General features: G+C 38.2%; 2 protein-coding genes and 1 pseudogene across 5 annotated transcripts; 2 read left to right on the top strand and 1 right to left on the bottom strand.

The window, feature by feature from the left end:
* The first annotated feature begins 2,560 nt into the window (after positions 1–2,560).
* LOC148854425 (putative inactive purple acid phosphatase 2) lies at positions 2,561–6,965 on the top strand (annotated as a pseudogene). Its single transcript, XR_016112492.1, has 2 exons — positions 2,561–4,105; positions 5,347–6,965. The product of XR_016112492.1 is annotated as a putative inactive purple acid phosphatase 2 (transcript).
* Positions 6,966–9,990: 3,025 nt separating this feature from the next.
* LOC148854426 (uncharacterized) lies at positions 9,991–15,971 on the top strand. Its single transcript, XM_088983083.1, has 2 exons — positions 9,991–10,171; positions 13,900–15,971. Exon 2 carries the CDS (start codon positions 13,926–13,928, stop codon positions 15,534–15,536), a length of 1,611 nt encoding a protein of 536 aa, XP_088839209.1. The 5' UTR covers positions 9,991–10,171; positions 13,900–13,925; the 3' UTR covers positions 15,537–15,971.
* A 604-nt stretch (positions 15,972–16,575) lies between these two features.
* Positions 16,576–20,603, bottom strand: LOC148854427 (calmodulin-binding protein-like protein). Of its 3 annotated transcripts, none has more exons than XR_016112588.1 (3): positions 18,687–20,603; positions 17,627–18,580; positions 16,576–17,035 (listed from the first exon to the last, which is right to left on the bottom strand). XR_016112588.1 is itself a non-coding variant. In XM_088983084.1 (2 exons), exons 1-2 carry the CDS (start codon positions 19,293–19,295, stop codon positions 17,768–17,770), a joined length of 1,422 nt encoding a protein of 473 aa, XP_088839210.1. In that variant the 5' UTR covers positions 19,296–19,519; the 3' UTR covers positions 17,513–17,767. The 3 variants fall into 3 exon arrangements, 1 of the variants encoding a protein (XP_088839210.1); XR_016112589.1 differs by having other exon boundaries at positions 16,576–17,019; positions 18,687–19,637; XM_088983084.1 differs by lacking the exon at positions 16,576–17,035 and having other exon boundaries at positions 17,513–18,580; positions 18,687–19,519.
* Between the last annotated feature and the right edge of the window lie 4,439 nt (positions 20,604–25,042).

A 25,042-nucleotide genomic window follows, 5' to 3' on the forward strand; every position in this document is an offset into this window, starting at 1 on the left:
CAAACTGAACTGATACCCGGCCAATCATCTTGTTTGATTTGAACCCTTTCTTAAAATGCTATTTCAATTTTATATGCCTTGGATGATCGGTTTTTTTTTTTCCATAAAATGGACTAAATCTTTTATTCCAAACTTAATTATTTCAACTATTATTTTTGCCCATTTTACATTTTACAGTTGGTATTTTGTTTTATACTGGTGAAAACTTTACCTTCAGTGTTTTTGAACCGTTGTTGATCCAGAAGGTTGGACCGTTCGGCCTGGGAACCATCTAGGAAACCAGTTCCATTTCACCTTCAACCCAGTCTTTGGCCATAAACTGCTGGTTTAGTCAGTGACCCGTTGACCCAGGTGGTCAAACCATCAACCATCAACATTTTTTAGCCAGTTTTTTATTTTAATTATTTTTAAAAATTTTTATTTTTTCAGTTGAAACGGGGCTGTCCATTTGAAACTGGTGGCCAAGCTGTCCACTTAAAAACTAGTGCCCAAAACAGTTCCGATTCCAAATCGGTTTTTAAAACCTTATTTAGCTAAAATATTTCGATCTGAAAGTTATATTGGGCCCATTTTACGTTTAACACAGTCTTGATTTCGTGTCCTAGCAAAGAAAAAGAAACAGAAGCCAGATGACATGGGGTTTCTGGGACGAGTACATAAACCCAAACCCAGATACAGATACTCGCCCGTCGTGCATTCATGTAACACAAGAACCGAATTCAACTATACAAGTCTGATTGTCGCTTGTCGAACTCGGAACCTAGCAGCAATTCCAGATAAAAAAAAAGAATTCGGATTTATTCCTCGTACCAATCTCACAGTCCATCACAGCCGTGCATTAGGAACATCGATTTCCTCTTTCATGACATGATGACAATATTGGAGATATTTTCAATGCACAGTTGAAAAGATCGGTGTGAGAAGCATTCTGTAAATAGCAAATCCGGATTCAAAAAATTTTGGAGATTTGGGTCTTTGACAGAGATTTGTCGACATTGGTAATTGGGTTAGAAATGGCCCGAATAGGAACTTGTACCTCATGTATTTATCTTTTAAAACTATAATATAAATTGTGTGTTATTGATAAACAAAACAAAACAAAATAAAAAGAGGGAGTATGGTCTCTGCCTGTTGCCATTCTTATTTTATTGAATTTGATTAAGCAAACCTACCCAATTATAACTTGGGCTTACTAGAGTTTGTTGGGTCTGACCCATAACAAATAAAGCCAAGTCTAAGATCTCCTCTTAACAAACCCAACACATTCTAATATGATGTGTGTCCGCTGGCAGGTCCCAGTTTTTTGGTGATCATGGAGGCACAGACCAAGTTGGAATAAGCATGTTAATTGGTTTTTTCAGGAGACCCTTTGTGATGCATGGATTGGTGTTAAAAGGATGTCCTTGTTACATATAGTTTCTTCAACCAAAATGGTTGTGGCCTTGTGGGTGAGCTTAAATAGCCTCATTTTCAATTTTTTTTTAAATATTAAAAAGCCACAAAAATTCTAATATATATATATATATATAGTAAAAACTATTAATAACCAAGAAGAAAAGTCACATTATAAAAAATTACTTTTTTTTTCATAGTTCTAATTTACAAAGATTATTATGAAAAATTTTTGTACTATTACAAAGGGTATTTTGACAAAAATAATAATTTGTCTACCCATTAACAACCCAAAATATTGGGCTTGAGGGGAGAGAGAGAGAGAGAGAGAGAGAATCGAGGTTTTGGGTCTATTTTTTGTTGGTAATAGTTTTTTGTTAGTAAATTATAATAAATAAATAATTTAGTAAAATAAAATTCTATATATAATAATTTATTTAATTAATAAAATAAATAAATGAATAAATAAAAATTTATTGGAATGAGACTAGTACAAGCAATCCTAAACCTAACCCGGCCCGTTGACAGTTCTAAATATTGGGCTCACGAAGAAAGAAAAAATGTGTGTGTGAGAGAGAGAGAGAGAGAATGGATCAAGCCAAGAGAAGAAAGAGATGACTTTTGTAATAAATTTTTGCTTTATATAGTGGCATAACTATAAATAATTACATATTTCAGTACCAAATATGAAAGTGGGAGAGAGAATACATTTGCCAATGACAGTATCATAAATAATTAGATGTTTAAGGGCACATTATATAGATATATAGATATATAGACCCTCGGAAGAGGATAAATTTTAGAATTTATAAGGGCAAATTTTGAAAAACAAAATTGCATCTTGGACAAAAGATTTCAAGACTCTATGGAACAATCTCTTCTAATATGTGCATATGGGTATCATAGATTATTTGGTTGGCTTTTAAATTACATTTAATATTATGCTGCATTTGTACTTTGAAATTGAAAGCATGCCACCCTACTTCTTTTGCTTTTATTTGTTCTTGATTCTTAGCTTTGAAGCAAATGGTATTTAGTAAATTAGGAGATAGACACAAATACATTTTGGACATGCATATATACAATGGGAAGATATAGATATGTTTAAATACATTGATCAAACTCTTACAAATCCTACAATTAAGAAAACATTCATTTTTGAAATAAATAATTCTCAGATCAATAAGTTAATAGATCATAATTCTTTCCAACAGTGCGAATCATTTATAATATATGAAAAATCATTTCTTATAAATTTCTAAAATTTTCCACCTTTAGTGGTGCCATTGGGCCATTCGCCCTCAATTGTATTGTATTGTTTCACTTACACCACATGCCCATTTCTTTCAGGCTATGTTTGATTTGAAGGAAAAAGATAGGGAAAGGAAAGGAAATGTATACAAGGTTTGTAAAGATTTGCTTACCTTTTCCCCTTTTTTTCCTTCATACCAAGCACAACCTTAAGTGATCGGTGTAACATCCAAACCAAGCACCACCTTTATTCATTTGGAGATGTTTGCGATACAGTAGTAGAGGGTGAGATGTCGGGTGTGAGATCGGTGTAAAGCGCTTTCTGTGAGAAGGATATCACAATTCAGTGTCGAGTGACATGATATATCGATAAGAATTCACCGGTGTCAATATTGTGTGAACTTCTGTTCTTTCCACCTCAGCCCGCATGAAAACGTGATCCAATTATCATATGACACGTAATAGAATATTCTTTATCTAAGTTTGAAGAATATCCGTTATCCTAATTTTGGTCCGGCGGAGACGAAGATGTACAGTAACAATCCGAACTCCAAAGCCGTTGATTTTTTTAAAATAATCACGACTGAGCCTGGAGCAGCGTTTGAGTGACGGAACTCTCAGCTCAGGTGTTGAGTTAACTTGGAGGAAAGAGAAAAAGGAACAACGCACGAAAGGTCTCGTCGCTTCCTACTGAAATCAATTCTCCTCTCAACGATCAAACAATAGCACTAGCAGCAGCCACAAGCTCTTTTGCATTAAATCTTGCAATGATTCCTTCATCACTCCGTTTCTTCCTCGTTTTCTTATTCATCTCCGTACTTCTGCTAGACCCATCTCTTTGTTCTCCGGTTTCTATATGTCTAAGCCCCAGCATCCTATCCAAATCCGGCGACTCAGTCCGAGTCCATTGGGCTGGTGTCGACTCCCCTTCCTCCCTCGACTGGCTCGGTATCTATTCGCCACCCGATTCCCCTGACGACAATTTCATCGGCTATGTCTTCTTGTCCTCTTGCAACAATTGGCAATCCGTATCTTCCTCCCTCTGGTCAATCTTCGTTCCAATTACCAGTTCCGTATCTTCCGATGGACCGAGGACGAGGTCGACCGTTCCCGCCTCGATCACGATCACAACCCCTTACCCGGAACCAAGCACCTCCTGGCGAAATCGGAGGAGTTGGGGTTCGAGAGCGGTCGTGGCCCGGAACAGATTCATTTGGCCTTCACGACCAAGGTTAATGAGATGAGAGTTATGTTTGTTACTGCAGATGGAAAGGAGAGTTTTGTGAAGCATGGGGAGAGAGAACATCGGTTGGATTACGTTGCTGGGACTGAGGTGAGGACGTATGAGCGCTTGGATATGTGTGATTCCCCTGCTAATGAGAGTATTGGGTGGAGGGATCCTGGGCTTATTCATGATGGGGTTATGACCAACTTGGAGAGTGGAATGAGATACTCTTACAAGGTAAAACCGATTTTGCTTTCAGTTCCTTCAGTTGTTCGTTTGTTGGATTATCATTTTTCGCTTTATTTTTTTGCATTTATTTATTATTTATTTCTTGGGTTTCATAATAATAATTTTGCTTCAATTTGTTGGAATCGATGATTTGCTTGATTTGATTACAAATTGCCTGCTTTGTGCTTCTCATTTTCTTTTTTCTTTATTTCTTGGGTTTTCAGTGGCTATGTCTTGCATTTTCCTTCCATATTTGGTCTCAGAGGTTTGTTTTGATTTACTATTTTCTTCCACCATGTCATGTCCCTAACCTTTTAATGATATTAATGTCTCTTAGTCACTTCTGATTGGACTTTTCCTTGTTTCTAGTCAGAGTCAAGTTTCTCATATTAAGGTTCTTGTTGCCATGTGTCATTGCTTCATTACTATCTCATTATCCTCGATTAGCCTGTCTTACAAATTTCTTCTGTTGGATGCTTAACAACTGGTTCAAGGTAATTTCTTACTTTTGACCTGGATAATCAAGTGTAAGAAAGTTTGTTTGAGAATTAGATCTTGTTTTCCCTTTTTCTTTTCTTATCTGTTTCAATTTATGTGTGGTGAAGACAGAATATGAAATATTAGAAATCTAGCTACACATTGCTTCAGAGATAAGGTTGAATTGGACGAATGGCTTAGAAGGCAATCAAGAATGTTTCTCAAATCTCAATCAAGAGATCATAAGTTAATCAAGTATAACTAATACTGTAAGGGAAGCAATAAACATCATCTGTGTGCAAGTGCAACCAATCCTGCAATGTTTCTGTTCCAATCAAATTGCTTTTATCCTTTTATGAAAATATGGTTCAAGTAAAATTGCATGTAATAATGTAGTATTGATATATGTAGTTACGTAGACATAGTTTCTTAATAATATTTCTTAATCGCCTACTAAGAAAATGATGTTATCCTAACATTAGATGTTATAAATATCCATCAAAACAATTAGATGTTATTAAGTACTGGAATTCTTTTGGAGACCAGAATTGGTTTGCAAGGGCTGGGTAGATAAAAATAGATAGTTCCAAAGTTGTGTGATATCCACTTTAACAAACACCTAAAAACAGGGGGGATTTAAGTTAATTATACTTAATTAGGGAATGCCCAAGTTGTTTTCTCTGTTTCTAATTGCATCGGTTCACAGATCCAACCATAATTCTCTCCTATTCTCTAACATGGTATTAAACTCTTCTTGGTCATTTTGTATGTAGGTTGGAAGTGATGAAAGAGGATGGAGCAAAACTCATAGTTTTATCTCACGAGACTGGGACTCAGATGAAACAGTTGCTTCTCTGTTTGGAGATTTGGGGACCTCAACCCCATATGCAACTTTTCTTCGTACACAAGCAGAAAGCTTGTCAACCATGAAGTGGGTTCTACGTGACATTGAAGCCCTTGGTGATAAACCCACCTTCATTTCGCACATTGGTGATATCAGCTATGCAAGAGGCTATTCATGGTTGTGGGACACATTTTTTACTCAGATCGAACCTGCTGCTTCTAAGGTCCCATACCATGTTTTTATTGGCAATCATGAGTATAACTGGCCCTTACAGCCCTGGAGACCTGACTGGGCTCAGTCTGTCTACAAAACAGATGGAGGTGGTGAATGTGGAGTCCCATACAGCCTTAGATTCAATATGCCTGGAAACTCTTCTTTCATAACTGGGACTCGAGCCCCAGCCACACGAAACCTTTACTACTCATTTGATGTTGGGGTTGTGCATTTTGTGTACATATCAACCGAGACCAATTTCCTTCCAGGGAGTGACCAATACAATTTCATAAAACACGACTTGTAGGCTGTTGACTGCAAGAAGACTCCTTTTGTTGTTGTACAAGGTCACCGTCCCATGTACACAACAAGTAATGGAGCCAGGGATGCACCCTTAAGAAAGAGAATGCTTGAGCATTTGGAGCCTCTATTTGTGGAGTATAAGGTGACCATTGCTCTATGGGCCCATGTCCATAGGTATGAGCGGTTCTGTCCAATGAAAAGCTTCACCTGCGCAAGGACAAGCCTTGATGGGAAGGATACAGAGGATTTACCGGTGCATGCAGTAATTGGAATGGCTGGATAAGACCTGCAACCAACCTGGGATCCAAGGCCTGACCATGTAAAGGATCCAATCTACCCCCAACCCCATCAATCTTTGTACAGGACAGGTGAGTTTGGGTATACTAGGCTTGTTGCTACAAGGGAAAAGCTAAAACTGATTTATGTTGGGAACCATGATGGAGAGGTGCATGACATGGTTGAGATCCTGGCTTCAGGCCAGGTCCTCAATGGTGGTGGTGGTAGCAGTGGCAAAGAGGTTATGGAATCTACACTGTCGTGGCTGGTGAAGGGAGGGAGTATCCTGGTGCTTGGGGTATTCCTGGGTTATGTTACTGGATATATATCACATGCAAGGAGAGAGTCCATATCTAGGAGGGGCTGGACTGCTGTCAAGACTGAAGAGGCATGAAATGTGTGGGTTCTGATCATTTAAGCAAATTGGTTGTGTGATCTCTGCAATCCTAGACTTTTGTGGACATTTCAAATTCCAAATTTACAGATGAAGCAGGTTAAGCTCTCATATCATCCTGTCACGCTGGGAGAAAACTGGCAGCCTTCAAATGTTTTGTTATACCATATAAACCTCTGGAAATCTGTGTAAAGTATGACCTTTGTGATTAGTTGTTTTGTATATTTATCAGGCAAAAGTTCTGTTCAATGTTTTTATCAAACATTGATGTCCTGAAATTCCATTAATTTTTGCTTTAAGAAAACTGAACGGACGAAAGTTTCACTTCATTAAGATTATTTTCTCCACCGAAAGCTTTAGTATGTTGATGTGTGTACATGTATATGATTGATATTATTCATTTTACATAAACGATCACATTAATCAACTCCTCTGGTTTGAGGCTCTAAAGGAAAGGACCCGTGTTAAATTGCGTAGTGTTATTCATGATCGGTAAACAATGCAACAGTTCTCAAGAGTCATTATTGACAATTTTTTACTGCAATTGTTCAGAACCCCACTCCTGTAAGAGATAATCAGGAGGAGAATAGACTAGTAACTGGTATAAATGAACTTCTTTCGCATCTAAAAAAGGTATAAATTATCTACCATTTCCAAAGTAAACCTAGAGAAAATCCATTGAATTCTGTTCTTTAAAAATTCAAATAAATTCCACCGATGAAAATTTAGCTCAAATATTTCGATCTGAAAACATTTTCAGCCCATTCTATTCTGAAACACGGTCTTCATCTTCTCTTCTGGCTAAGAAAAGAGAAACAGAAGCCAGATGACATGAGTAATGGTCATCATTTCGGGTCAAGAAATCAACCCAAACCCAGACACTCGCCCGTCGTCCATTCTTAAAACACACGTCTGATTGTCCAATTCCAAACAGATTTTTGAATTTTCTTTTTTTTTTTAATCCACGTAATATCATCTAAACCAGATAACGCATGAGACCGTTTGGACTTCTCAAGCATCTCTCACATATAATGTTCTCATTTGGGGGTATTCTTTTTTTCGGTTTTTGAAAGGGGGAAGTTGGTCAATGGGATTTTGGTTCTCATTTATCAAGAATCTCATGTTCTTTTTTCAGATTTATGTGAGAATTAAGGAAAGTTTGTTTTCATGGGTAAGTGATACCTATCTCTTAAGTGGATAAATAACTTTTCCATCTTGGGGGAAGTTGTCAACACTTGAATGGGATAAAAATACCCTTTTTAATAATGGACTTTTGTGGCTAAAATGGTCATTGCCTTATTTACATGAAAAAAAAAAAAACATGAGTAAATGCACAGATAAGTGTTTCCCAAAAAAAATTACCCAAATACCTACATTTATCCGGATAAGTAATTTATTGAAAAGCGAATGAGGCTTGAAATTTAGGCATTTCAAACATCTTTACCTCCTTCCTCCAAACAAACTATTCACACTTTCTCTTCAAAATTGAAGTCTTGTAGAGACGTTTTAGAGTTGGGTAAGCTGTTGAGAACATTGCAAAGCTTTTCAGGTTAGTATTTTCTATTTTTTTCTTCATTTTTTGTTTTTCTTCTCTTCAATATTGGATGTGTCATTTCTGAGACGTTTAGAGTTAGTTTTTGGGTTGCACAATCGGCTATAGATTATTTTTGCAGAGGGTTTCTTCTTTGGATTTTCATTTCCAGGATTGTTTTATTTTCCTTGGGTTACTTCTTTTTCGGTTTTTGCTTAATGGTTGAATAATTGGATATGTTGCTTGATGGGCGCTCTCTAGTTAAAGAAAAAAAAAGGTTATGGCATTAAAGTTAGGGTTGTTCATAAGAAGATCTAACCTGATCAAATCGATCAATTCGGTCTGATCCAATCCGAGTTGGCCGGGTTTTCTTCAGTACCGGTTGGTTTCGGGTTATAAAAAATCATAAACTGATGATTCGGTTCGGTTTCAGTTTTCATGTGTGAAAACCAAAATCGACTCGACCCGAACCGAGTTAGTAGTTAGTTCTTAGTTAGTAGTTACAACCTACTTAGTTCTTCACTACCGAGTTCATCAAGAGGTATGTTATAAACATTAAAGATGACCCAAGACCCATCACTCCATCGGTGAATAAAAAATGAGTACATGAATAAATGTTTGCCTTAAAATTTCAGTATTTCACCACTACTTATCTACAGTAGCAGAGAGCATCTTCTTACCTTTTGTTGGATCCGGCCGACTTTGATAGTTTACTCCATCCATTATGTACTTTCCTGCATATTGAAATCTTACTCCAGCAAATAGTACTCTCAAACTCTGCTCCCTCCACAAAATCTGGATCCATAGATGGGTCACAAAACATTAAGGAAATGCCGGTTTCCTTTGGGAATGTAGAGCCATAAATGAATAGCAATTGAGTCACCACTATGTAGAGCCAAAACCGACTCAAATCGATCAGGTCGATTTTGCTTAACACTGGGTCGGTTTCGATTTCAATTTCAGGTAACTCGACCAAGTCAGGTTGATTGAAAAAATATCAATAAACTGACCCTACCCGACCCGTGAACAGTCCTAGTTAAAGTTACAACAACAAAAAAAAAGGATTTAAAAAAAAATTGTACGATTTTTTCAACCACTAATGTTTTCGTGCTCAAAAATACATAAAAGACTATACATAACATCCAAACCAACCAATTACAAGTGAAAGAAATCCGAAAAACGAAAAAATGAAAAAAAAAAAACGAACCGGGGTCGTCACAGGACCCATTTTATCGTGCACGCGAAGAAGATGAATTGTGCGGGTCATCTTCTACCCGTTTTCGAAAACACAGTTTGAATCATGTAAACCCGAACCAGGTAGAACATGGATTGCTTAACCCGTATAATGCACGAGTTGCATAATAATAATAATAATAATAATAATAATAATAATAATAATAATAATAATAAAGTTAAAATTAAACGAGGTAAGAAAATAAAAAATTGGCAAAAGGCTAAGCCATGACATGCTTGGCCTAGAAATTCTGAGTTTTGGCTAGGTTTTGTGTTTAGGTTGGGCTCGGGCCAATATCAAAATTCAAACTACAAATTTTAAGAATGAGCCTGTGACTATTACTTTAGTACAACCCGATAATGATTTTATTTATTACTACAACCTAATTTTAATTATTTTATTAAATTAAACTGTTTATGACTAAAAAACGCTAATCTATAAATTATTTAATTATGACTAGAATCTAATTTTATATAATTACTATGACTCAAAATGTAGAGCGCGAATTGGGACCTGTTTGATTGGGTCAGATCAGATCAGGGTCCATCGGGTCGACCGGACCAAGGACGGGCCCACTGCCCACGTGTAACCCTTTATGCTAGAGCGACGAAAGAGAAGGATTGGGCATTGGGGCAAAGGGAAAGAGAATTTATAGTTTCATTCATTTGCTTGCAAAGGTCGGCGTCCCCTCCACTTCTAGGCCTCCACTCTCTCTATGTTTCAGTAAAGACGCAACAAAAAAGTGATCTGCCAAAAATTTTCTTCAATTGCTGGAATTTTCGAGCTCGATCAGCTAGCTTTTGGTAAGTCTCAAATCTCATAGCTTTTGTAAGAGCTAGTAGATTGTTCTTTTATTTCTGATGTTTAATCCATCGGGTTTCCATCCGATTGACGGCTGAATGTTTTTTTTTTTTTTTATTATACTTTGTTGGATCAGTTAGGTTTTCGAGTTCTTCTCCGTAATGCGTTCTTTTCTTTCATTTTTTTTGTATATGTACTGTGTTAACTCGGTTTCGGGAAGTTTTGATTTTTCTTTGGTTTCAACTCAAAGAGAAAGTCTGGAGATTGGGTGTTGGGTCAGGTTCTATTTTATGAGATTTTAACCTATTGAGCTTTTCCTCTTTCTAAAAAGGAAGAAGAAAGAAAAGAGATATGGATTATGGGGCCTGGTGGTAGGATTTATTATACTGCTTTTGCTCATAAAAATTTTATCTCAGCGGTTTTCTTTTTTTTTTTTCTTTCTATTATCTGGTTCAATATGTAAAAATTTACATTTTTTTTTTCTGTTGTCTGAGGTTTTCGCGTTATGTTAGTTTTTGCTCGTTATGTAAACTTCTGTTTACTACCTTTTCCCCTTCTTCGCAACTTCGGTATCCAGTCTATCCCTCCAAAGGCCCTGGATATCCGGGATCAGCACTGAGTAATAGCCTTTTTAGTTTTACTTATTTATTTGGAAGGTGTGGTTGCGCACTTTTGTGTTGAATTTTGTTCGTTTTGAGGAGATGTAATAAAGATTGTTCATCGTTGATTTTCTAGTGTGGATGGGGGATTGTTTAATGGAGTTTTAGGCTGTTTTTGATATGTAAACACCTCTGACAATCATAGCTGTTGGTGGGAATTGGACATGATTCGTATATCCAACTCTCGTTGACAGACAAAAAATGGAGTTATTACAGTACTTGCTTGAGAGCGCAGGCGCTTCAGGGACGTGAAGAATCCATACAGGAAACCTTCACGAGCTCAGTGTTTCTGATGTATAGACACTTTGGCAATACTGTGAAGGAATGGATATGTGGTAGAGACTGCCAGCATCTCACCAGATGGTGTTATTTAGGAATGTGGAATGCCTTATTGTTCAGCAGAAATAGAACCTTTGTGATATAAAATTGAAAACACAGTAAAGTAGATGTTGACAATTAGATGATACTGTAAGTAGAATAATAGTATCAGATGAACATATACTTTTCTTTCCAAATCTCCCTGACATAATGGTAATTAATGGAATTTAAAGCATCGGAAATTATGAAATAGGAGAAATATGAGTTTTGCATATCAGACTGGTTTTCATGGTCTCTTTTGAGGGGTATTAGTTTACTTGGGATTTTTTTGATCCATTTACTTGGGATTTTCAATTTGAAAGATCTCTTACCTTTTTACATGTCCATTTTTTATTTGATAAATAGGTATTTAACAAGCTTTAATTTTACCTGGGCTCTTCTCTATAACTATATTTATTTGGTATAGGTATAGGGGATGGTGGCTTTGCAACTCTCTACATTCTGCAGGGAGATGACCTAATCACTATGATCTGCTACACATGGATTACTTGATTCTTAGAAAAATAATATCAAGACTGTCTAAGACAAGAAAAGTTTTTTTTTTTTCTGCATCAATTAAACTAAGCCTTATTTCAAAATAAGTTGTTTTTAGGTTGGAATATAATATAGATATAGAAGTTAAAACATTATGCTCACCTCTACTTTTTGGAGTGCTTTGAAATTTGTGGTAATACACTATTCTCTATGTTAAACTTGTGGTGATATAACCAAATCCAAGCCAAACAGATCATGATTGATTCAAGTCATTTGATTGAGTTGCAACTAGAAATCTTGTGTGTGTGTGTGTGTTTCTATACTATTTTTATACTGTTTTGTGCGGAGGAGGAAGTAAAGGGTTGACTTTAACCCAGGTATATGAAACTAATGTTTTAAGAGGAAAAGGTGTGACATGAGTGTTCCACTACCTGGGGGCACGGGGTGTATTTTTTTTATTTATATCAGTAAGTGCATATTTTGTTAATAAAAGGAGACAAGTTACAAAGGAGGAGAGATAAAATCTCTTAACTCTCCACAAAGACTAAAATAAAGTTACAGTTGAGCCCAAATTTCTTCCCACTTCTTGTTTTGCTAAGGCATCAGCAAACCATGAGCAGTTCTTTTAGCCCAATTTAATCTCACATCCATGCTTTGTGTCATCTATTTAAATTTCTTTCTTTCATTGTTGCAGTTCCAAAGTCCAGATTCTTCCTTTTGCATCCAACCCACCACCTGCTTTGAGTCCCCTTCTATAACCAACTTACTAATGTGCATATATTTTTCTCTTTGCACACTATCCAACATGGCCAAAATCTCATCCCTCAAAGAATCCCCTTCACCTATTGGCATTGAAAATAGACCAATAATTCTGCCCTCCTCATTCTTGAAAACACCACCAATACCTAATGGACCTGGATTGCTTGCCCTACTCCCGTCAAAATGAAGCTTAATAAAACCATGAACTGATGGAGACCATGTGGGGCTTGTAACAGACTTATGTCGGTCTGAACTGGCCACTTCCAATTTCTCATAATATCGCCTGCTGAAAAATCAGCAAATAACTCCAAAGATTTAATCCACTGAGCCATCCTAACATTGATAGTCTGAATAATAGCTTCTCTACTTGTTTCCTTATCTAAGAATATCCTTGAATTCCTTTCCTCCCAAATGGTTCAACTCAAAGCAGATCTTAAACATCTCCACATCAATCTTCTCCTCTTCTTTGGCTAACTAAAAAATGTAGAGGGAAACAAATTTTGCACATTAGGCGGGGGAATCCACCACCACCTCACACCCAAACAAGGAGAAAAACCATTTTCAAATGGAAATTACAAAGGAGCAGGAGAATAATAAGTGATAGCAAGACTCTCTAAAGCAAATCACAAGTATTTATTCTTTCCAGGAACACTTCCCAACAAAATCCTCCAAATCTGGGAGGGATAGGATTACTCCAAACCTCAATAGGGAAAGGTTGCCCCAAACTATTTGAGGGTTAAGACCTTGAAACATGAAGCACAAGAGAAGGTAGCAGTGGAGGAGTGAGTCCAAATACAACTATCCGGTTTGGATGGGTCCAAGAAAACCCGTCGAGAAGAGTAGTAGTAAGCTGCAAAGAGGCTTATTTAGCCTCCTTGTATGCTTTAAAAAATATTGCTGAGGTGTACAAGAGGTGTATGCCTCATGCAACAGGTGTTTTAAGGCATACGCCTTTATGCATGAGGTGTATGCCTCAGATGCATCCGTGCTTCCAGCATGCACCTCAAGATGTTTGGAATCCACCTTGCCTGGTGCATGCCTTCAGGCATATGCTTCTTATGCCTTCTAGAACATTGTATGAACCTATATTGAGTAATCTGTTCTGTTGCTATGGGGCGTGAACCCCTTATTGTATGAACCTATATTGAGTAATCTGTTCTGTTGCTATGGGGTGTGAACCCCTTTTATGGGAAAGGATGGATTAGTTTCTGACTTCCGTCATGCATTTGTCATTCATGTAACTGGAACTTGATGATACATTGTAGAATAGATTTCTGTGTTTGTGGCGAACTTTCTTAAGTCCCAAAACAAGTCCAATTATAGGATGGTTAGGGTGATCCTCAGTTGAGATTGTGCTGGCTCTTTTCTTTTTTGGTATTATTATGATGATTTTTTCTCTGTTTCTTGTATTGCTTTTATGACCTTTTTATATCTAACTCATATTTTTTTTATCTGTCTAGGAAGTTCAAATATTTATAACCAAAACATGATGTCTACTCCAATTACATCTGCAGCGGTGTTGTCTTCTGAATCTTTGGACGTCAATGGAGTCCAGACCGTAAATTTGAGCCTTCAACAAAGCAGGACCTCCTCACAGGGTTCAATCGCCATTCTTTGGGACATTGAAAACTGCCCTGTCCCAAGTGATGTCCGCCCTGAAGATGTAGCTGGAAACATCCGAATGGCATTGCGTGTCCATCCTGTTATTGAAGGAGCTGTTACAATGTTCTCTGCCTATGGCGATTTCAATGCATTTCCAAGGCGGCTTAGAGAGGGTTGCCAAAGGACTGGAGTGAAACTCATAGATGTTCCTAATGGAAGAAAAGATGCTGCTGACAAAGCTATTTTGGTTGACATGTTTCTGTTTGCCCTTGATAACCCTCCACCATCTTCAATTGTCCTCATCTCAGGAGATGTAGATTTTGCACCTGCATTGCACATTCTGGGCCAACGTGGATACGCCATCATCCTTGTTATTCCTGCTGGAGTGGGTATCTCATCTGCCCTGAGTAACGCTGGGAGGTTTGTCTGGGACTGGCCTAGTGTGGCTCGTGGAGAAGGGTTTGTGCCCCCTAAGGGTCTAATATCTCATGGCCAGGCTGACATTTCTGCGTATCTTGTGGGTTGCCATATTGGTGAAAATGCAGATGACCAAATTGAAGAAGAAGCAATTGTGTACAAAGGAATCTCAAAAAGTGAATCATCCATCCGGACTAACATTAACCAATTTTACCGTTTCAACTCTGGGGACTTAAGAAGGACTTCACAGTCTTTGTCTGAATACAACAGTAATTTAATTAGCATGCCTTGTTTCCCCACGTCAAGATCCCATAGTCTCCCCTCTGGTTTGAGCAATGTTTCAGCAGGATCTGTTCGTGGTGATCAGAGTGAAGCACATGATCCAACATCTTGGGTCCAGCCTGGAGACTTGAATGGATTAAAGGGCCAGTTGGTGAAGCTAATTGAGATGTCTGGAGGAAGCCTACCACTTGTCCGTATTCCTGCAGAGTATCTTAAGATTTATGGTCGACCCTTGTATGTCGCTGAGTATGGGGCTTCTGGGCTTGTAAATCTTCTCAAGAAGATGGCAGGTGTAATGAATGTGGAACGTAGGGGCAATAGGAAGTATGTCTACCTCCGCAACCACATCAATCGAGTGGGGAAAACAGGATCCAGTACTTCATCAGGTCTAGCAAGGAGGGATAAGAAGGGGAAGGGACCTCAGGAGGAGAATGCAGATACTAGTGTGAATGTAGTTCCAGAATGCTCAAACTCATTAGATGAGTCTTCAGAAGATGATAAGTTGGGACATGAGGAGAGGAGTTCAAAGACTGTTTCAGTAATGATGAACCAAGAAATTAACAATCATCTCCAACGATTTAAACTGGAACTTCAGGAACTTCTTGTGAGCTACTCATGCCGTATCTTCCTGGGTTGTTTTGAGGAAATATATCGCCAACGGTACAAGAAATCATTGGACTACAGTAGTTTTGGTGTGTATGAGCTGGAGGAGTTGATTGACAAGGTGAAAGACATTGTGGTTTTACATGAAGAACAGGGTAGCAAGAGGAAATTCCTGGTTGCAGTAGGTGACTAGGAACTGGTACTATGTACCTGTATTCATTGGATCCAGTGTTTGGGGTCTGCTTTTATATGTACGGACCCATTCTCTTCTCTTCTTTCTACAAATGAACGGGAAGGAGAGGCACCATATGGATGTATTCTACTACATTATGTCCAACGTGAATTTAGAGCTTGTTTCCACAACATGCGTGCAAACAAAGGATAGCTCCCTCCATATGCATGGAGAGTCACTATAACTGATCAGCAGCAAATAAGAGATTTGTGAAATTTAACTTGCATTTGGTCTATCCAGGTTGTGAGCTCACCTGTGGTCATAGAGGTGTATGCGATATTACATTGTGTAATTTATTATTTCCTGGAACGAGGAATTTGACTAGTTAATGATAATAGGGGATTGGAATCCACTTTTTTTTAATGGATTCCACCTCGGCTATTTTCTAGTGTAAAATCAGCACCTTTGAGTCTCTTTTCATCTATTATTGTGATTGTGATAATTGGAGAGCGTGGGCATTTATTATCAGATGGGTGCGACTTATCACGCCAATGGTGCAACATGGAAGGAATATTGGATTCGAAGGTTTTAACCATCTTCACACCTGACTCTACATACTAATAATTTTTTCTATTTTTTGACATGTAGCGGTCGATAGTGAAAACTGAAAAGTGCTCAAGGCGAGATTTCATCCTCACCAACTTAAGCCCTTCAGGCTCCTCGCCTTGACTCTAGAAGCTTCACACCATGCCAGGGCCAAGCAGCATCTCTATCAGTTTCCAAATTTCAAGGCTTGCAAGTTAGTGGCTTAACAATACAATCATTTAGTCCTTTTTTTGGTGCAAACAAGTTAGTGGCTTAACAAAAAAAATAAAAGATTCTTTGTGGTGCAAACAAGTTACAGCTATCCTGGATCAAATGAAAGAAAACCTATTCTGGCAGTTAAAAGATGGAAACTCAATTCACATCACTGACCCTTGGTTTCTTTCACCCCCAAATGGCTTTCCTAGAATCAAATCTGATCCACCACAGCAGACTAACATTCAGAAGGTAGATGAAGTTTGGAACCCGGATGGAACCCGGAATCTTATTCTTCAAAGACATCTGTTTGAGGAAAGTATCTGTCATTTAACACATTCAAGTGGAACAACAGATACACAAACATACATTGCTCCGGAAAAGTTCAAAACAGAACACTATAGCGTCCAAACAGGATACAAATATTTTGTAAGCTGTTGCCTTGAAATTCTGGATCAACTGAGTACTAGAACCTCATCTGGAAAACAAAAGTACCTTTCGGGTTCCAAATATTCATGTGGAAGGCATATATATATATATATTGAATGAGGATGAAAGAATCTGCTCCTTATGCAAGCGCTCAAGCTGAATGGTGGGCAGCTATCTACGGTCTCAGAAAAGCTGTATCACTGAAACTCAGAACAGTGACTCTTTTGGCTGGCTCTCAAAAAGTCGTGAAAGGCATAAATGAGGAAGAAGGAATTGACTGGCAAACAGTGCACCTGAAAGATGAGATATCATTCTTGAAAAGTTTTTTGATTATATATAGATAAAGCATATTAGCAGGACTTCCAATACAGCTGCTCATGAACTACCTTTATCATGCCTGTAAATATAATATATTTATGCAAAATATGGATCTTGGCTCATCATCATGTATGAAATGCTTACAAGATCAATGAAGTTTTATCTTTTGGAAAAAAAAATTCTGAACAAGATTTGCATAAACCTGAGACTAAGAACATTCCCTTCCACCTTCCCATTATCGGTTCGTGGCTTTCAATCAAGAGGAGTTGATAACTGCAATATCAGAGCGGGGGGGGGGGGGGGGTGGAGTCTAATGTTCATAACTGTAATTAATGGTTGAAGATAAGGTGTGTAACTTGGAAGAAAATCAGCAAACATCTCTAAGCCCAGAAGAAAATCAAATGGGTAGTAGTCAAAGTTGCTCACACCTTTTAATAAGAAAACAAAAAACAAAACAAAACAAGGGAAAATTGCTCATTCACTAGTTTCAGTGGTAAGTGAAAACAATCCATCTCTGACATTGGAGACACGAAACTACAAATAACTCACAGAAGCAGATGCCCTACCTAATGAAGAAGAGGGGTGAGCATGGTGAGACAACATCTCTGAACAAGAATTGAGACATTTGCAGAAAGGGAACCAAATAGAAGGCTAGAACTAGAAGCCTCTAAACTTTAAGATGAAGAGCCTGATCCAGGCAGCTGGCTTTAGCTATAGCTCACGGCTCTCAGAATCCTTTTCTGTTTCATCACATCAGTTCTTATGGGCTCCATTTGCACAGGTACTGGAGCGGAGAACATAAAATTACCATCCTGACCCTGTACTTCTCCTTCTATTCCATAGTTTACCACTGTCTTGATGTTCTTCCTAGGGTTTCTGTCACCATCGCTGACCTGAGAAGATCCTTCGCTCCCCGTGTGTGATCCTTCCTCATCGTCCTCAGAAACCCTAAAGAATCCCCCGATCTCTTCAACCTCCCTGCTTAGTCCCTCTACAAGCTCTCTCTGATCGTCATCTGTATTTGTCTCCTCGCTACTGATAAGAACCCTAGACAAATTCTCGTTCTCTGCGAAGCTCACACTTTTCTTTGCTTTAGAAGAACAAAGCTCATGCCTTTTTATCAAAATCCCACCGTAATTGAGGTTTCTGGGGTTCTCTTCATCGTCACTGATATGATGAAACGCTTCAAGTTCAACCTCTGCTTCCTCGTCGTTCTCGAAAGGGCGTTGGACCTCTTTAATCTGGTCGCTCAATTTCTCTATGAAAGGTCTCCGATCACCAGCAAAATCTCGACGGCTGGTACCAAAACCACTTCCGGTGTTTTTTCTGCGTGGAAATGGATCGGTTCGGACACTGATAAAAGTTCTGGATTCCCTGCCATCCTCTGTAGATGTCGCATGCCTCGTCATTTTGGAAGAAAATTGCTGCCTTTTCAGGGAAATTCCATCAACGAACTCCAAGAAGCGAACCAGTTCTCTGCTAATAGACTTTTTCCCATCCCTAATCATCGGATCGCCGCCCTGCAAGGTGCAAGTTAATAAACGAAAAATGAAGAGCCCAAAGAAATGAACCCACAGTATATACGAATAAAAAATAATCTTGTTTTTTTTTTTTTCTTTCATTTACCTGAATGGCTTCATGCTGTCGGAGCAAATCCATGGCTTTCTGGGAAAGAACATGCGGGTGGAGGAGGGCATCATCGGAGATAGACGATTTGAGCGTGATGAGCTCGGACTTGATAAGAGCAAGCTGCTTGAGGTGACGAAGGGTGCGGGATCTGCGGGCAAGAAAGGCACGGAAATGGGTTTGAATGGTGCGAGCGGCAATGTCTCGGAGAGAGTTTGAAGGAGGAGGTGGAGGAGAAACAGAGAGTTGGTTAAGGGAGGATTCGAGGGCGTCGATGCGACGGAATAGAGAGGAGAGGAGAGTCTGGGTTTGCTGGTTTTGGAGGCGCTCTTGTTGCTGTTGTTTCTTGTGTTGCTGGTGGTGTTGCCGTAGTTGGGGTTTGAGGTGCTGAGTGGCGAGATGCGACTGGGAAGATTGAAGGAGTTGAGTAACGATTGCCTGAACAAGAGGGTCTGTGGGTGGCGGAGACTGAGAAGATTGGGCGGAAGATTGATGAGATGAGAGGCAACTACAGGAACAGCAGCAACTGTTGTTGTTGTTGTTGTTGGGCTGGGAGCTGTTCTGGTACTGATACTGGTAATAGTGGTGGTGGTGATGGTGTGAAGCCATGGCAGAGAAGGGTGAAGCCTGTATGGATTTGAGTGGGAGAGACAAGGGTGAACAGAAGAAAAGTGAGCAGTGAAAAAGAAGACTTTTAAGATCTTTTTTTGTTCGGGAGTAAACAGAAGATGGCTTTAAGATCGATGCTCACAAAAAAAAAAAAAAAAATCATTTTATTCATCTAACTACATGTTTAATTCTGTCTGTGTGCGCTTCTGGGTGATGTGAGTTTGGTGGATGATAATACCAATGGCGTAGCATCTGTTGCTTTTAGAATTGAGTATCTTACTGTCAAGTTTGGAATTCCTTGAGTTGAGTCTGAGATTATCCAATTTGGCAAAATCAGCACCATTGGTGGGTAAGACGGATCTGCTGATATGTTGTGGCGCCTCACATGCATATCCTAACATGTATTGGGAATATCTTGGGTACTTATTAATTATTACTTATGAGAGATGTTCTCAATACCCCGTGGATGTGCATGTGAGACGCCTATTTGTCAGGATCTGATGCTCCTTGGGCGCCTCACATACACATCAACCGAGTATTAGTAACATCTCCCATAAAAAATAATTTATAAATACGAGAGAGGGAGATATTCCCAATGCATGGTAGGATGTGCCTGTGAAGCACCTTATTTAAGGAGATCCAATCAATACAATTATCATTTGACGCCATGGTAATTTGGTAGAATGGGTTTGCCATTCACACTAACCACACAATTCATTGGGAACACCTCCCCATGAATAATAAATACAACTACGGGAGATGTTCCCGATGCACAACTCAATTTAGTATACGAACGGAATATTGGTGAGACAACCATTGGATCGTGTTCGCATCTGCACCCCATAGATTTGCCCCCAAAAGACGTCCCAAGGATTCACAATGCGCCACGTGTCCTCTCACACATGAATGCATCTAACTCGTGTGGAACTAATGGGACGATCGTTAGTTGGTTCCGTTAATTCCTACTTCGCCCAAAATAGGTAATCTCTCAAAATCCCATTCACTCTCAAATTTCAACCTCACTTGAACCCACGACCTAGAGTGCGCGAACTAAAACCCAGTAGAGCTTGCCCCTCTTCGAATTCCCTCGGTCGATGCCGACGGTCGTTTTATCAATTTTATTTACCAGAGGTAAGTTTTCCTCTTTATTCTCAATTCTCCCAGTCTCGGATTTTTTTTTTTCATTTTTCCATCTTGTTTTTTTTTCTTTTTTTTTTTGTATTTTGCAATAGAAAAAACACATTGAGAATGAGAAAAAACAAAGTACGCACCTTCTACGTTTTTTCTATTGCAAAAAAAAAAAAAAAAACAAGGTAGAAAAAATAAGAAAAAACAAATATGAGAATGGAAGAACTGAGAATAAAGAGAGAAACTTACGTCTTGTAAATAAAGTTGTTGAAACGATAGTGGGTGTTGACTGAGAGAACTTGAAGGGGAGCAAGCTATGATGGGTTTCAGTTTGCGCACTCTACGTCGAGAGTTCAAGTGAGGCTGAGATTTGAGAGAGGAGTGAGAGTCAGAGAGATTACCTTTGGGCAAAGTGGGAGCTAACAGGACGAGCTAACGGTTTGGGGGGCAAATCTGTGGGGGGCGGATGCCTAGGTGAGACAACCCAAACTGGCCAACCAAACAATGACATTTATAAATCGGAATCTGCTCCTTACAGAGCGCACATTACGCGGACCTCACAGCCCCATCCTATGTGTATTAGAAGCATTCATGAATAACAAAACAAAGGACGGGAGATGTTTCCAATACACGATGGGATGAGGCTGTGAGGTCCATGTGAGGTGCGTTTTGTGAGGAATAGATCTGACTTTGGCAAATCCTACTTGCATCTCATAAAATTGCTTATTCCTTTTCAGTTTTCAACTTTTCATTCTTTTGGCGTTTGGTGACTTAAGAATGAATAATGAATTATAAGATTTCTAAAGTAGAATGGTGCCACATCATGGCCAGGGCTTTTTCCCAACCCCTCTCATTTTAGCCTTTCTTGCTCCCTCATGAAGCCACCTCATCACTCATTTCTCCATCTCTCATAATGACACCTCATAATGCCTGATCCACCTCTCTTTCCTCTATATTTATCCCTTTGGATATCCCTTCCTAAAATCTCTTTCTACCAAAATTTAATCTAATCTAGCTACGTGGCATCACCAACTTTCTCCTAAATTATCTATAATTCATATTTATCTCTAAAATTATCTCTAATTTAGTAGAGTTTCTCTCATAAATTGTCTTTAATTCTTATTTATCCTCCCCCCACTTTTCATCTAAATCTATCAAAAGAAAGTTTTAATTAAAAATTTTAAGAATTATTTAAATATTATAATAAAATCATGTAATCTTTAAAATATTTATTAAAAACATAAAAAAAGATATCATAGATTTAATAATATTCATATTATTAATAATTTTATAATTTTATGAAATTCATAATGAAATTTTATACTATATAAATATAATTTTATGAATTATTCAATTTAAATATTATTTAAATAATAAAAATTAAAAAATATTATTTAAAATTTTCAATAACTAAATATTATAAATAACAAAATTTTTAATATTATATAATAACTTTAAAATAAATAAAATTTAAATAATGAAAATTTTAAAATAACAAAATTGTGTAATAAATTTTAAATAGTTAAAACAACTAAATTATGTAACTAAATTTTAAATAGTTTACAAGGTGGGGATTTTAGGCATTTTGAATCGACTGGTGGCATCAAATTGGCCTAAATAGACTCGGATTAGGCAGATCTAGAGGGGTAGTGATTTGGTTAATTTATTAACTTTGAAACAGAATCTTGGTGTCAGAGAGGGGAAAATGAGGGAATTTTTTGTTGAAATTTGGTAGAGTGGTGTTTTTGAGCATTATGGGTTGATTGGTAGGGTCAAATTGGCCCCATTATTCCGATATCGAGCAGATTCATAAAAGACTTGATCCAGTCAATGCGAAGCTTTGAAATAGAATCTTGGTGTAATGGAGGGGTAAATAAATGTATTTTTGGCTGAATTTTTGTGGGTAAGGTTTTTAGGGTGTCTAGGATCTTATGGAAACTGTTAATAGATGTTATTTTATATATGTATGGAATCGCAGGGGTACTTTTGTAATTTCTTTCTTATTTTTAAGTTATACGGTCGCCCTAGTATAAATAATAACATACTGCACGCCTGCAGTATTCTTTTGGGCTCTCAGTCCTCTCGTCTCTCCTCTTCTCTCTCCCTTTCTCTTGTACAACATGGTATCAGAGCAGGTCGTCCAGGCTTGAAAGGTGAAGTCGAACAGTTTGTCTCTTCATCTTCCAGTTGTGTTCATCTGCTGTTCGATTTCCAGCATGTAAAAGTCTATTTGTTTTTTTTTTTTTAATCTTCATCTGTTGTTCGGCTTCTAGCATGTAGAAGGTTTTGTTTCGAGGGTGACAGGTTCTCAGAAATTATCATTTGATGTCCATCTGTTGTTCGGCTCCCCTGATGTTCGATTGAAACTTTCAGAAGTTACCATCTGATGTTCATCTGTTGTTCGACTGCCCTGGTGTTTGACTGAAGTAACCTCCTTTTTTTTACTTTGTTCTCATTGATTGTTCGGTTGCCCTGATGTTTGACTGAAGTAACCTCCTTTTTTTTACTTTGTTCTCATTAACTGTTTGGTTGCCCTGATGTTTGACTGAAGTAACCTTTTTTTTTTTTACTTTGTTCTCATTGAATGTCCGACTGCCCTGATGTTGGGCTTGTTCCAGGTCTACCGGTTAGATGTATGGTGAGCTTCACCTCTTCCTTTCCTTTCAGTTGTGGGGTTGTTTGATCCCTGTGCAACCGTAGGTCATAAAGACCTGTTTATATGCTACAACAGCAGTTTTATTTTTGGAACCCTGTGAAACCGTAGGTCATAAGGACCTTGTTTGTGTGCTGCAACAACAGTTTTTTTTTTTTTTTTTTTTGAGAGCCTATTTCGGTTTCCCATGAAGATCCCAACATGTATCTCTGGTGTGTTGGGGTTTCTAGCAATGAGTACACCACAAATTTTCTTTATCTTTCATTTTTTCTAGAGATCTCATTTCTTGGAAGAATTTCCCACACTGGTAGAGACACCCCCTTTTGCTGCTAACACAACTGCATCTTCACCAGGGTTGTTCATCAAATTCCTTCTGCTCTCTTCAGATTGTACAAGAGCATAAACTTCCTGAACTGATGAAAAATCCTTAGAACTTAGAATCTGGACTCTGATACCTAGGGTTCAAACCATGTAAGAAGGCAAACACTCTCTGTTGGGAGACAAGTTTCTTGTACAGTTTTGCATCCTCGTCACATTTCCAATCCACAAGTAGATAGAAGTCAAGTCAGAGTAATATACCGATAGACACCTCTCCCCCTGTTTACAAGTAGACGACTCTGCCTGTAGTTGATAGATCTTTGCATAGTGTCGCAGTTCTGAGTATGTAGATTTTGCTTGTTCCCAGATCTCATTTGCCGCTTCAGCCCACATGAAATTCTTCCTTATTTGAGGTTGCATAGAGACTAAGAGCCAAGACATAACCATTTGTTTTCTTGATTCTATCTATCATATTCAACACTCCCAAGGTGTGGTTCTTTAATTCTCCCATTAATATAACCTATCTTCCCCCTTGCAGTGATGTACAACTTGATCCCTCTTGACCACTCTAAATAATTTAAACCATTAAGAGGGACAACAACCATGGGAAAGGATAGGTCTACACCCCCACTCATTCCATTTAGCATTGAGGAAATTCCAGATGTAGTAGAATCTTCACCACTCATGATTTCATATTTAAAAACAACACCAAAAAAAAGGAACATAGCCTCAAAGAGTTATTATAGAAGGTACCGACTACCTTCAGACCTTCAGTCCACAAAAAAAAAAAAACTGTTGTTAGTAGTGTTACTAATTCGTTAAACTGTCCAGTGACCTTTTTCCCTTCTTACTGTGTGATCCAGGATCTGGCCTCGGGGAGGATGTATGGTTAATGGACTTTACATGCTGGAGAATAAGTATGGTCTTCATGTTACAGAGTCTATGAGTAGTCCTATAAGAGTTAAGTTTATTTATGGCATTGTCGCCTTGGTCATTTGTCTTTTGAGTCTTTAAAAGTTGTTTCCAGAACTATTTAAGTCAGTGTCCGTTTCAGATTTCTCTTGTCAAACATGTCAATTGAGTAAACATTGTAGAACTCGTTTTCTTCAAAAAATAGTAAATCTAAATTTCCATTTTTACATTGTTCATTCTGATGTGTGGGGCCCTGTTACTTTACCATCTGAGGGTGGTTAAAAGTATTTTATTACCCTTATTGATGATTATTCTAGATATACTTTGGTATATCCCATGCAAACCTAGGTCCACTCATCTTGAAGCAGCAGAAAGAATCTTTCGATATCTTAAAAGGTTTCCTGGTGCTGGCTTGTTATTTCAAAGATACGGGCATTTGAAAGTTAAAGTGTATACTGATGCAGATTGTGCTGAATCTCAAAATGACAGAAAGTCTAATAGTGGCTATTGCACCTTTATAGGAGGAAACCTTATTACCTGGAGAAGTAAAAAGCAAAGTGTGGTAGCTAGATCTAGCGCTGAAGATAAATATCGTGCAATGGCTCATAGAGTGGCTGAAAGTATGTGGATAAAGAATCTGTTGTTACCTGGAGAAATAAAAAGCAAAGTGTAGTGGTTAGATCCAGTGCCGAAGCTAAATATCGTGCAATGGCTCACAGAATGGCTGAAAGTATGT

This window comes from Nelumbo lutea, chromosome 4, assembly GCF_056320005.1.
Source record: "Nelumbo lutea isolate HS-2025 chromosome 4, American lotus-T2T, whole genome shotgun sequence".
NCBI lineage: Eukaryota > Viridiplantae > Streptophyta > Magnoliopsida > Proteales > Nelumbonaceae > Nelumbo > Nelumbo lutea.